At 38.4% G+C, this 12,352-nt stretch overlaps 1 protein-coding gene across 1 annotated transcript; it reads left to right on the top strand.

Moving 5' to 3' along the window:
• The first annotated feature begins 680 nt into the window (after positions 1 to 680).
• LOC133294714 (uncharacterized) lies at positions 681 to 1,979 on the top strand. The gene has a single exon (XM_061493462.1). It carries the CDS (start codon positions 681 to 683, stop codon positions 1,977 to 1,979), a length of 1,299 nt encoding a protein of 432 aa, XP_061349446.1.
• The last annotated feature ends 10,373 nt before the right edge of the window (positions 1,980 to 12,352 follow it).

Below are 12,352 nucleotides of genomic sequence, written 5' to 3'. Positions count from 1 at the left end.
TATTTTATGAAAAAGTACTAAGGGATTAGGCTTTGGATTAGAATAAAGGATTAGATTACCAAGGGATTGAGATTTAATCAATTATAGAAAGAGCTGTTAATAATTTAATCTTGAAAGTAATCGTAAGAATAGGCAAACTCGTTAAGAAACCATTGGGGAAGTTGAATCCTAACTACGCCTTTTTATTAAAAACTCAAAAACCAATTTTTAGCTTAATCAATTCTGAATTTAATTTCTTAAATATTAAAAAAACCAAAAATAGTTTACAAATTCTATTTTTAATTTAATCACAACATTCTCAAAAACACCTTTAATGATCGATCCAACTTTAGTTAAATAAATATATTATTGCTTGGTCATGAGTCCTCGTGGGATCGACAACTCTACTTTATCACTTTATTACTTGTACGACCGGTGCACTTGCCGAGTTCGTCAACAAGTTTTTGGCGCCGTTGCCGGGGACTGATTTAATCAACATTAATTTTATTTATCAAATTATAGATTGGATCATTTTATTTTATTGTTATTTATTTTACTGTGTTAGTTTAATATTTTATTGTTTTTATTGTTATTTAGTTTATTTTGTTATTTTATTTTAATTTGTTTGCTTTAAATTTTAAATTTTCTGTTTAGTTAGTGGTTTCCGTTAGTTGGTCCACTGAGCCTTAGTTTTCTGGTTTATGCATCTGCGAGGCACTGTTAATCCCAGTGACCTACAGTACGAACCAGAGTTAGGACGTTTAGAAAGAACTAATAGGAGACGTTTGACCGCAAAGAAGACACAAGACGCATCGAGCTCCAATTCTGCGGAAGGACTAGTCATGGCCGAGGAAAACCAAAATCCACCCGAAGAACTGATGAGTCACTTCTTAAACCCTAATTTCTCGCATCCGACTGCGAGTATTAGGAGACCTCAAATCCATGCCAACAACTTCGAAATAAAAGCCTCCTTCCTGAATTTAATCCAAAGTAATCTATTCGAAGGAGACCCAATCGAAGACCCAAACCGCCACATCACTAAATTCCTACAATTGTGTAGCCTCATTAAAGCTAATGGGGTTCCTCCTGAAGAAATCTGTTTGTTGTTGTTTCCCTTTTCTTTAAAAGGAAGAGCACTTAATTGGCTGGAATTACAACCTGCTAATAGCATCGCTACGTGGGAAGATTTGGTTGAGAAATTCCAAAAGAAGTTCTTCCCATTATCCCGATTCTCTGAGTTGAAGGAACAAATTGACAACTTCAAGCAACTCGAAGGCGAATCTCTGTGCGTAGGATGGGGAAGATTTAAAGAACTAATCAGGAGATGTCCCCAATACGTTTTATCTAATGGCGAGAAAGTCCGAATTTTCTACAAAGGAGTTACTCCGACTTATCGAGTACTTCTTAACGCTGCAGCTGGAGGGAGTATCGGAGAAATCACTCCCACAAGGGCTATTGAACTGATTGAGAAGATGGCATCTGAAGACAACGAGGTCACACGAGTTCAACCTAAGAAAGGAGTGTTGCAGTTAGACGGGTACAACGCTGTGTTAGCCAAACAAGACAAGATGGATCAAAGGTTAGATTCACTTGTTAAACTCTTTACCCAAAATCAAATCTCTGCGGTTAATTCGCAATTTCCTGTAGTTTGCGACACTTGTGGTGGACCACACACTCCTGAAAACTGTGACGCTACGGTAACAATTGATTCGGCTCAGGTTCATGGAATCTGGAATAATCAGAGGAGAGAAAATCCTTATGGAAATACGTATAATCCGAGCTGGAGAAACCATCCTGGTCTGTCATACAAATCTGGGCATCAACAAAATAATACAAATTTCCAACAAGATCAACCTAATCAGAAGGCCGCTTGGGAAGTTGCATTTGAAAAGATGACTCAATCTCAAGCAAATTTCGCAGAAGAAACGAGAGCATCTTTTAAGAATCAAGAAGCTTCCATAAAGAATCTGGAGAATCAAATTGGTCAGCTTGCCAAATAGATGGCTGAGAGGCCTCCAGGAACCTTTCCTAGTAATACAATTATTAATCCCAAGGAACAATGTAATGCCATCATTACAAGGGAAAGTGTGGAAATACCAATAGCTGCACCGAGTAGTGAAAAAAGATGCAGAGAAGGAAAATCCTGCTGAAGAAAAAGTTGATGATCATGTCGATAGAGATGTCACAATTATTGGAGGACCATTAAATGACACCCCACATAAAAAAGTAATAAAGAAGCCTTCTTTATAAGAAAGAATGAAAGCGTTGGGGGATAACCCGTATGTTAAGTCTCCTTATCCTCAGAGGTTACAACAGCACGAGCAGAAGAAAAATTTCTCTAAATTCTTAGAGATTTTTAAGAAACTGCACATCAATATCCCTTTTGTGGAAGCTTTAGAGAAAATGCCATCATATGCTAAGTTTCTAAAAGAGATCTTAACCAAGAAGCGGAAGCTCACAGTAGAAGGATCCACTATTTTGACATAGGAGTGTGGTGCAATCACGCAGAAGAATTTACCTCCGAAATTAAAGGATCCAGGGAGTTTTAGTATCCCTTGCACGATTGGCTCGATGACAATAGAGAGAGTTTTATGTGATTTAGGTGCTAGCATCAACGTAATGCCATTATCTATGATGAAAAAGCTGGGAATCACAGAAGTGAAGCCGATCAATATGATTCTGCAACTAGCTGACTGCTCCACCAAGCAAGCATATGGAGTAATAGAGGACATACTTGTTAAGGTGGACAAGTTCATCTTCCCGATGGACTTTGTTATCTTGGATATAGAGGAGGACGCTATTGTTCCCATGATCTTTGGGAGACCTTTCTTAGCAACCTTCGGAGCACTAATTGATGTGCCTAAAGGTGAATTGATCTTAAGGGTGGAAGGAGAAAGGGCTATTCTCAGAATGTTTGAAAAAGAGACTCCACCACCTACAACTCAGCCAGAGAAAATTTTCTTTATTGAGGAAAAGAAGGCTGAAGAAGAAGAAAATAAAGATCATAAGCCAGATGAAAGTTGCAAGCCGGAGGTGAAGATGGCAAACATCAAGACTAAGTATAGAGTTCTTGAGGCCAAACCTTCTCGCCCATATGCACGAGAGTACTATTACGACAAAGCAATATTTATGATAAAAGGAATGGCATCATCTTTGAATTTTGGCTACAAGTCGCCATGATTAATGGAGATGTAACGTCAAGCTAATGACGTTAAACAAGCGCTCTTAGGAGGCAGCCTAAGAATTTATCGCTTTTAAGTTAATTATTTTAGTTTTATTTTTCTTTTGATTATCTGTTTTAATTAGTGATGACTCTGGTGATGTACAGATTTTATTTTCTCACTCTGTTGTGAGCATGATTGCTACTACTGACTTTATCTGATGATATTTTTTAGATGATGTGTGCAGTTCTTTCTTTTTGATTTATTAATTGCTGAGGACAGCAAATTCCTAAATCTGGGCATGGGGACGCACCGCACCATATATGTAGTAGCAGTTGGTACAACTATGATCCCTGTGATAAGAAGAGCCGCAAAATTTTTCAGAAAAACAAAGAAAAATTCTTTTCCTTATTCCTCTTTATTTTATTGTGTTTCTTCTTTCTGTCTAAATTACTAAATCATGCTAAGTTAGAATTAGTCAGTAAAAATTAATTTATGATGTGATGACATAGAATACATATATATATATATATATATATATATATATATATATATATATATATATATATATATATGAATAAGCATTGATTTAGTTAGTCTAAGAGTTAGTAAGAATAATAAAATTACAGTATGACTGATTGAGAAAGAGCATAAATTACTGAATTGCACACATATAACCGTGAGGTTTGAGCCTAAACAGAAAAAAATTTCAGTGTGCATTTTACTGTTGAAAATATTACCAGAACTTGTTTTGTTTCTCTTTGAAGTAATTATTTGCATGCATGTTTGAAATGATTGAGGCATTTTATTGTTTTAACTAGTTAGCCAAAAAGCCAACCATTATGATATCCTCTGTTTAGCCCCTTGAGCTTAAGCCTTTTCTGTTCTTAATACCTGTCATCTTAATTAGCCACTCTACATACACATCTACTTTAAATAAAATTGGATTATAGAAATTTCATGGTAGGGCGTAAACATGAGTACTTCGTCATGTAATTCAAAGTGGTGAAAAAGGAGTTTAGGCGAGTAGAGCAAAAGCAAAGGTTGGAAAATGGTGAAAAATAAAAATATTTATTGTTTCTATGCAAATAAAAGTGTCGTAAAATGAAAATGAAAAAGAGAAAAGTATTGGAGGTTGAAAAAGAAAAGAAATAAAAGTGCTGAAAAAAGAAAAAGGAAGGAAGAAAGGAGAAAAAGGATGATTGTTTGAGTGTTTACACTTTACCATGATCTTTTTGTATTTCATTGTTTTAGCTAGTTTTTCCTTATTTATCTTACCTTCAGCCCAGCCCCATTACAACCTGAATAAAGACCTCTTGATCTTTGTGCATGTGAATTAAGTATGGAAAGTGAGAATATTACCAAGCTTATGAAAATATTGATACAGTGAAAATTTGAGTGAAACACTTACCCTTAGACAGATTAGTAATGAATGACTTGATATATCTAGTGAGGGATGTGTTAAAACTCAGTGTTTATGCTTGATTGACTGAACTCATACTTGGATTTTATAACTTACTTACTTTCAAGTCTGCTTAGTTAATTATTTGTTCTTAAAAATCCTCATATTTTTTTGTCTAAGTCTGATCATTCATAAATTGATGTATTGCCTAGTTTTATATTAAGCATGCTTACATTGATCATTCATAAATTGATGTATTGCCTAGTTTTATATTAAGCATGCTTACATTATTCCTTGTTTTTAATTCAATTCATTGCTGAGGACAGCAATGAGTAAATCTGGGAATGTTTTGATAAGTGTCTAAGACACTATGTTTTTATGGCTAAAAAGAGTTTAAATAATTATTAAAATAATTAAAAATATAGTGTTAAAACAATAAAATAGTAAAACAGAATGAATTGCCAAAAAATAAACAAATTCTAAATATTTGTTGTTGTTTCAGGTTGTTGAGACTGGAATAACAAAGTAAAAAGACGAGGCAACGAATCCGCAGAGCAATGAGAAAATCAGAAATTAAATAATAAATAAAATAAAAATTGTAACGCTAGCTCCACTGCTCGCTAAAGCGGGCAAGTGGGCGAGCAGCTAGCAAAGTCACTAGCTAGAGCCAGCAAAATGGCCAGCAGCTAGCAAAGTCACTAGCTAGAGCGAGCAAAATGGCCAGCAGCTCGCTAAGGTCTTAGCACAGGCGACCGATGGAGCGAGCGGATCCAAGAAATTAAAGCCCATATTTTCCCTTTAAATGCAACGCGAAGGAAACACTGATGATGATTCTGGAACGCGAAGAAAGATGAAGTCAGAGACAAAGACAAAAGCAGGAGTGAAGAGGAAGGAATGGATGCAAGCTGCATCATTGATAGTCTCCATTAATCAAGTTTTACGATGAACTTTATTTCTTTTACTGTTTATTTCAATTCTGCATTTATAATTATGTCTAGCTAATTTACTTTTAGTAGTTAGGAAGATACAGAACCAATAAGTTCTTAGTTGATGTTTGTTTATTCTTATGAATTACATTCTTGTTTCTAAATTATGCAATCAATATGATATTTATGCTTAGTTTTATTTACGACTTGATCACTCGTAGATAAGCATATGAGTCATATATGACAATAGGGATGTTGGTGTATGATTCTGATTGGTTGATTGCTGGAATTTGCATGATATAAGGATAGACTTGTGAATTTTATAACTGTGAGTTCTTGCGTTAATGCTTATTTTATGAAAAAGTACTAAGGGATTAGGCTTTGGATTAGAATAAAGGATTAGATTACCAAGGGATTGAGATTTAATCAATTATAGAAAGAGCTGTTAATAATTTAATCTTGAAAGTAATCGTAAGAATAGGCAAACTCGTTAAGAAACCATTGGGGAAGTTGAATCCTAACTACGCCTTTTTATTAAAAACTCAAAAACCAATTTTTAGCTTAATCAATTCTGAATTTAATTTCTTAAATATTAAAAAAACCAAAAATAGTTTACAAATTCTGTTTTTAATTTAATCACAACATTCTCAAAAACACCTTTAATGATCGATCCAACTTTAGTTAAATAAATAGATTATTGCTTGGTCATCAGTCCTCGTGGGATCGACAACTCTACTTTATCACTTTATTACTTGTACGACCGGTGCACTTGCCGAGTTCGTCAACAGATTGCTCTATGAGGCAAAAAATTGTTGGAAACTAGATATGAAAACCTCAATTAAGATAATAAAAAAGAATGTTAGCAGTTAAGTTCAACACAGTCAGAAGAGAATGTTGGCAGTTATATTAATTAAATCTTTATTCAATTTTGTAGGTGGCTTTTCTTTCGAAGAAGTTACTTGCCACCATCTTTCAAGCATAATCGAGTCTTTTTTCTCCTGCAATTTTTCAACAGACGAAGATTTTTTGGCATGTGCTGGACATGGGGGGAAGGTAATTCAATTCAATGTGACAAAGGTTTGTTTTTTTTGTAACCAATTATTTATAGCTTATTGTTTTTTACAATGACAGGTTACAGTTTGGAAAAAGGAATATTCTAATTTTGTCACTACAGCAGTAACACATAGATTTCATCTCAAAAGTTCGATTATGTCCAGGGTCAATTATATTTGCTACATCTTCCTATGATGGAACTGTACAATTATGGAATGCAGCCTATGTAAGCTGTTACCTTTTCATCTTATTGTCTTTCTGTATATATATTTCGTAAGTGGCCATTTTAGACCAGTAACTCATGTTGGGTGCTTTCGTGATATAGCCCACCAGTATTATCCCATTTTCTGTTCTTAAGGGGGGGACTGGACGAATAATGTCATTGGATTTCCACCCGATATATCCTGCTATTCTTTGCTGGTGTGATGAGAATAATTTGATTCAACTGTGGAATATTTGTAACGACAAAATTTTATTCAAGTGCTTTAAGGTGAGTTTTACACGTTTTATCCAGATTGTTTTTTTCAGATTTTGTCTAGAGGTTGAGCTTTGCCAAACTAGTAGAGTTTTTTTTTTAAATAAAAAATATGAAAATTATTTCTTAAATCACTTTTGACCACTTGAGTATTAATATGACACCATGTGATTCCCAAGTGTTAAGTTTTTGAGACCCACAGTCAAAAATAAATAAATAAAAAAGATAAAATTATATCTAAGTAGTTTTCAAACTATATTATTTTTGATAATTTTTATTTTTAAACTATACTGTATTATTGGTGAATCAGCCTCATAACTGTTTTCATCATAAATCTAAATCAGCTCTTTGGAAAACACATTATGGAGAATGACATAATTCATTATAACTTTATCACACACTACAACAGCAGGAAGCAACTTATATAATAATATATATTGCAGGGAGGTACTAGACAAGTTAGATTCCATCCTCAATTTGGGATGCTTTTGGCTACAGCTTCAGGAATGTTTATCAATATATTTGAAATAGACACTTACCAAATTCGAAACCAACTGGAGGTTAATTTATATATGTTGAGAAAACTCAGTTCCCTCAAGCTCGGCTTAGCAGCCTTTGTGCGGAAGTCAATCAACAAGATCCTGATCTCGGATCTTGGCAATACCTCGGCCTGAACTTCACCAGGTCGGGCAGCGCAGCGGAAAAATCAAACAAAAATCACAAAACAAGAGAGAGAGGGAAGAAGAACACAACCAAATTTAACGTGGGAAAACCTTCTCCAATGAAGAAGTAAAAAACCCACGGGACCTAGTCCAGATCAAAAATTCACTATGAAAATAATGGTTACAAAGAATCAAATACACCAATATGGTGGTTAACTCAACCTCTCCAACAATGGTGATAATCAAACTACCCTAGAGATGTTTCACTCAAACTCTCTCTAGAGATTTCTCAAACGCAAGGCATGAAGCTTTGCCCAAACAATCAAATAATTATCTCTCAAAATTTCTCTCTAATCTCTTAACCTAGCCTCCACCCACAACTAATGAATATATAGAGGAGGTGAGATCTAGGGTTAGGGTTTTTAAGAAACCCCTCAATAGGATTGGGCTTAGCATTGAAGGAGGAAGCCCAACAAATCTCCCCCTCCGACTTCAATGCGTCGGCTTCAACATCAACCCGGCTCCTTCATAGCAGTCTTCAAATTTTCTTGCTGGAACCGGCTTTGTTATCATGTCGGACCAATTTTGGTCAGTGTGCACTTTGACGAGTTCGAGCTCTTCACCTTCCACCACATCCCGGATCCAGTGATACCTCACATCAATATGCTTAGTGCGGGAGTGATAGGTTGAATTCTTTGCAAGATGGATTGCGCTTTGATTGTCACAACCCAGCTTGTACTTGTCTTGATCATGGTTGAGTTCTATGAGGAACTTCTTCATCCACAGCATCTTTTTGCTTGCCTCAGTAGCGGCAATGTACTCAGCCTTAGTTGTCGATAGTGCAACACATTTCTGAAGTCTTGATTGCCAAGAGACAGCTCCTCTGGCAAATCTCATCATATATCCTGTAGTCGATTTCCTCGAGTTGGAATCTCCCCCTATATCAGAATCTGAGTATCTTGCAACTCGGCTTTTCCTTCTCCAAATCGGAGACATAAGTCGGTCGTACCTCGGAGGTACTTGAAGATCCACTTCACTGCTTCCCAGTGCTCTTTGCCGGGGTTTGACAAATACCGGCTTACCATTCCAACAGCATACGCCAAGTCGGGTCTAGTGCAAACCATTGCATACATCAAGCTTCCGACGACGGATTGGTACGAGACCTTCATCATCTCATCTTTGTCTTCATCAGATCTCGGACATTTCTTCTGGTTCAGCTTTATGTGTCCGGCAAGGGAGGTGCTCACTGTTTTGGCTTTGTCCATGCTGAATCTCTTCAGAATCTTCTCAATATATTTCTCTTGACTCAGCCACAGTAGCTTCTTCTGTCTATCTCGGATAATCTTGATTCCGAGTATCTGCTTTGCAGGGCCGAGATCCTTCATTGCGAAGGACGAGCTCAACTCCTTTTTCAGGGCGGCTATCCTCGATTTATCTTTCCCTACAATAAGCATGTCGTCAACATATAACAACAAAATCAGAAAATCTCCAGCCTCATACCTCTTCACAAATATGCAGTGGTCGGCTTCTGTCTTCTCAAACTTGTGATTAATCATGAATGATTCAAATTTCTTGTACCACTGCCGAGGGGCTTGCTTCAAGCCATAGAGACTCTTCTTCAACCGACATACCAAGTCTTCTTGGTTTGGAGCTCAGAACCCTTCTGGTTGCTCCATATATATTTCTTCTTCTAAATCACCGTGAAGAAATGCCGTCTTCACGTCTATTTGTTCTACCTCGAGGTCCATTGAAGCCGCCATGGCTAACACGGTTCAGACCGAGGCCATTTTCACCACAGGAGAAAAAATCTCCTCAAAATCTACTCCTTTCTTCTGATTGCAGCCTTTCACTACAATCCGGGCTTTGTATCTCGGCTTTTTCCTGTTCTCTTCATTCTTAATCTTGTAGACCCATTTATTTTTCAAAGCTCGTTTTCCTTTAGGCAACTCGGTCAGCTCATAAGTCTGATCCTTGTGCAGAGACTTCATCTCGTCTTGCATTTCCTTTTTCCATTTTTCTTTCTCTGGGCTCGTTACAGCCTCATCATAACTCTGAGGCTCACCATCTTCAGCAATAACGATGTATTCATCAGATGGGTATCTTGTAGAGGGTCTTCTTTCTCGAGTTGGATATCTCGGCTGTTCTTCAGCTTGAGAACCCGGTTCATCATTCTCATCCCGGATCTCATCATCAACTCGGACCTCAGTGTCTTGGTCATCTTCAGCTTGTTGCTGATCATCATTTTCTTGATTTTCTCCCCCTGCTTCAGCTCGGACAGGAGGGACGGGATCTTCACGTCTGACAATAACTCAGACTTTGGGCTTCGAGATGTCATGAATGTTCTTATGCTCATGAAAGATCACATCTCGGCTTCTCACGATCTTCTTATTGATTGGATCCCAAAGTCGGAACCCGAACTCACATCTCGGCGAACCAAGATAGATGCATTCTTTAGTCTTCGCATCAAGTTTAGCCCTTTCATCTTTAGGGATATGCACGAAAGCTCGGCATCCAAACACCTTGAATTGATTGTAGGCTGCTTTCCGACCTGTCCAGACTTCTTCTGGAATTTCTCCTTCAAGTGGCCGTGATGATGAGAGGTTGATCAAGTCAACAGTTGTTTTAACGGCTTCTCCCCAGAATGATTTCGGCAATCTGGCATTGGATAACATGCTTCGGACCCTCTCTTCAATAGTTCTATTCATCCGCTCAGCCAGTCCATTCAGCTGAAGCGTCTTGGGGGGCGTCTTCTCAAGTCGAATCTCGACCGCTTTGCAGTATGCATCAAATGGGCCGCAATACTCACCACCATTATCAGATCGGACCACCTTCAATTTCTTGTCAGTCTCTCTTTCAACCATAGCATGGAATTCTTTAAGGATTAGAGTACCTGGTCTTTAGACTTCAACAAATATACCCACACTTTGCAGGAATGGTCATCAATGAGTGAAACAAAGTACTGAGCTCCTCCAAGGGATCTTTTCGACATGCAGCAGACATCAGAATGGACGAGGTCAAGAATATACATGCGTCGCCTTGGTTGATCCGGTCTCACAAAAGAAACCTGGTGTTGCTTTCCAGCTACGCAGTGCGTGCAACTCTCCAACGCTTGGCCTTTCAACCCGGTCAGTAATCCTTTCTTGTTTAGAATTTGGATCCTTTTATTGCTCATGTGGCCGAGGCGCTTGTGCCATAGCTCCAAGCTAGGTTCATCTCGAACAGAATTGGCTTCTCCGCCATTGATCTTTCATTGCATCACGTACAAGGAGCCTTCCTTCTTACCTCGGGCCACGACCAAGTTTCCCTTGGCCAGCTTCCATCTAACACTACCGAAGTAGTTCACTAACCCGGCATCATCAAGTTTGCCTACCGATATTAGGTTCAAACGCATGTCAGGAACATGCCTTACATCTTTCAACACAAGTCGGCATCCGACATCCGTGGTCAGAGTTACATCACCGACACCAACAATCTTGCTGGTCACTTGATTTCCCATCTTCACGACTCCAAAATCACCACCTCGATAACAGGAGAAAAAAACTTTTGTGTGGAGTAACGTAGAAAGAGGCACCAGAGTCAACAATCCAGGTGCAGTCATCATATGCAACATTTAAATAATTATCCTCACCAAGGAGGAATATCTCGGCATCCGGGTTGGCATCCACCGCAGTGGTGCTATTATCTTCTCTCTTCTTGGGAATAATCTGATCCGGCTTCACTGAGCCGTTCTTCTCGTCATTCTGCAGGGTCCAGCAGTCTGGCTTCTTATGGTCTGTCTTTCCACAGTAAAAGCACTTCAACTCATATTTCGGCTTTGACCGACCTCTGGACTTTTCTCGTCTGTCACGACCTCTACCCCGGCTTTTGCTTCTACCCCGGGAGTCGGATTTCCCTTTGTTCTCAGAAATGTTAGCCTCAGACGTGCTTGAAACACTCCGTTCTCTTCTCCTGACTTCTTCGCTCAGGAGGCTGTCTGTCACGACATCCATCTTCAACTTTCCTTCTGGAGTTGAATTACTCAAAGTCACTACCAGCGTATCCCAGCTTTCTGGCAACGAGCTCAACAGCAGTAAAGCCTGCATCTCATTATCAATTTTCATCTAAGCTTTTGACAACTGATTCACAATACCTTTATAGGTGTTGAGGTGTTCAATCATGCTCATGTCGTCCTTGTATTCAAGCTTCACAAGTCGGCGAACCAAGTATGCTTTATTCTTGGGAGTCTTCTTTTGAATCATGGACTCCAGCTTCGTCCACAACTCATACGCGTTCGTAACTCGGACACATGCTTAAAGAGGATTTTATCAATATATTTCCTGAACGTGGCTACAACCTTCCGATTCAGGATCTCCCACTCTTTATCAGTTTTGCCTGCCGATCTCTCATCAAGGGTAATGGGCTCATGTAGATCTTTGCAGTAGAGATGATCTTCCATCATCGGTCTCCAATAGGTGAAACTATCTGCGATAAACTTGAACATGTCTCCATCATTGGTTATGTCACTTGTCTCCATCTCGACTCCCTCAGAACCCGTAAAACTCGGGCTCTGATACCACTGTTGGGAAAACTCGGTTCCCTCAAGCTCGGCTTAACAGCCTTTGTGCGGAAGTCAATCAACAAGATCCTGATATCGGATCTCGACAATACCTCGGCCTGAACTTCACCAGGTCGGGCAGCGCAGCGGAAAAATCAAA

Source organism: Gastrolobium bilobum, unplaced genomic scaffold (genome assembly GCF_033153095.1).
Source record: "Gastrolobium bilobum isolate Gb01-03AN ecotype WA unplaced genomic scaffold, APGP_CSIRO_Gbil_v1 utg3268, whole genome shotgun sequence".
NCBI classification, from domain to species: Eukaryota; Viridiplantae; Streptophyta; class Magnoliopsida; order Fabales; family Fabaceae; genus Gastrolobium; species Gastrolobium bilobum.
Note: the sequence above shows the minus strand (reverse complement) of the source record. Positions and strands in the feature narration are given on the sequence as shown.

Excerpts from the sequence above, each read along its gene's own strand:
- LOC133294714 (XM_061493462.1), top strand. The coding sequence starts at position 681 with ATGCATCTGCGAGGCACTGTTAATCCCAGTGACCTACAGTACGAACCA.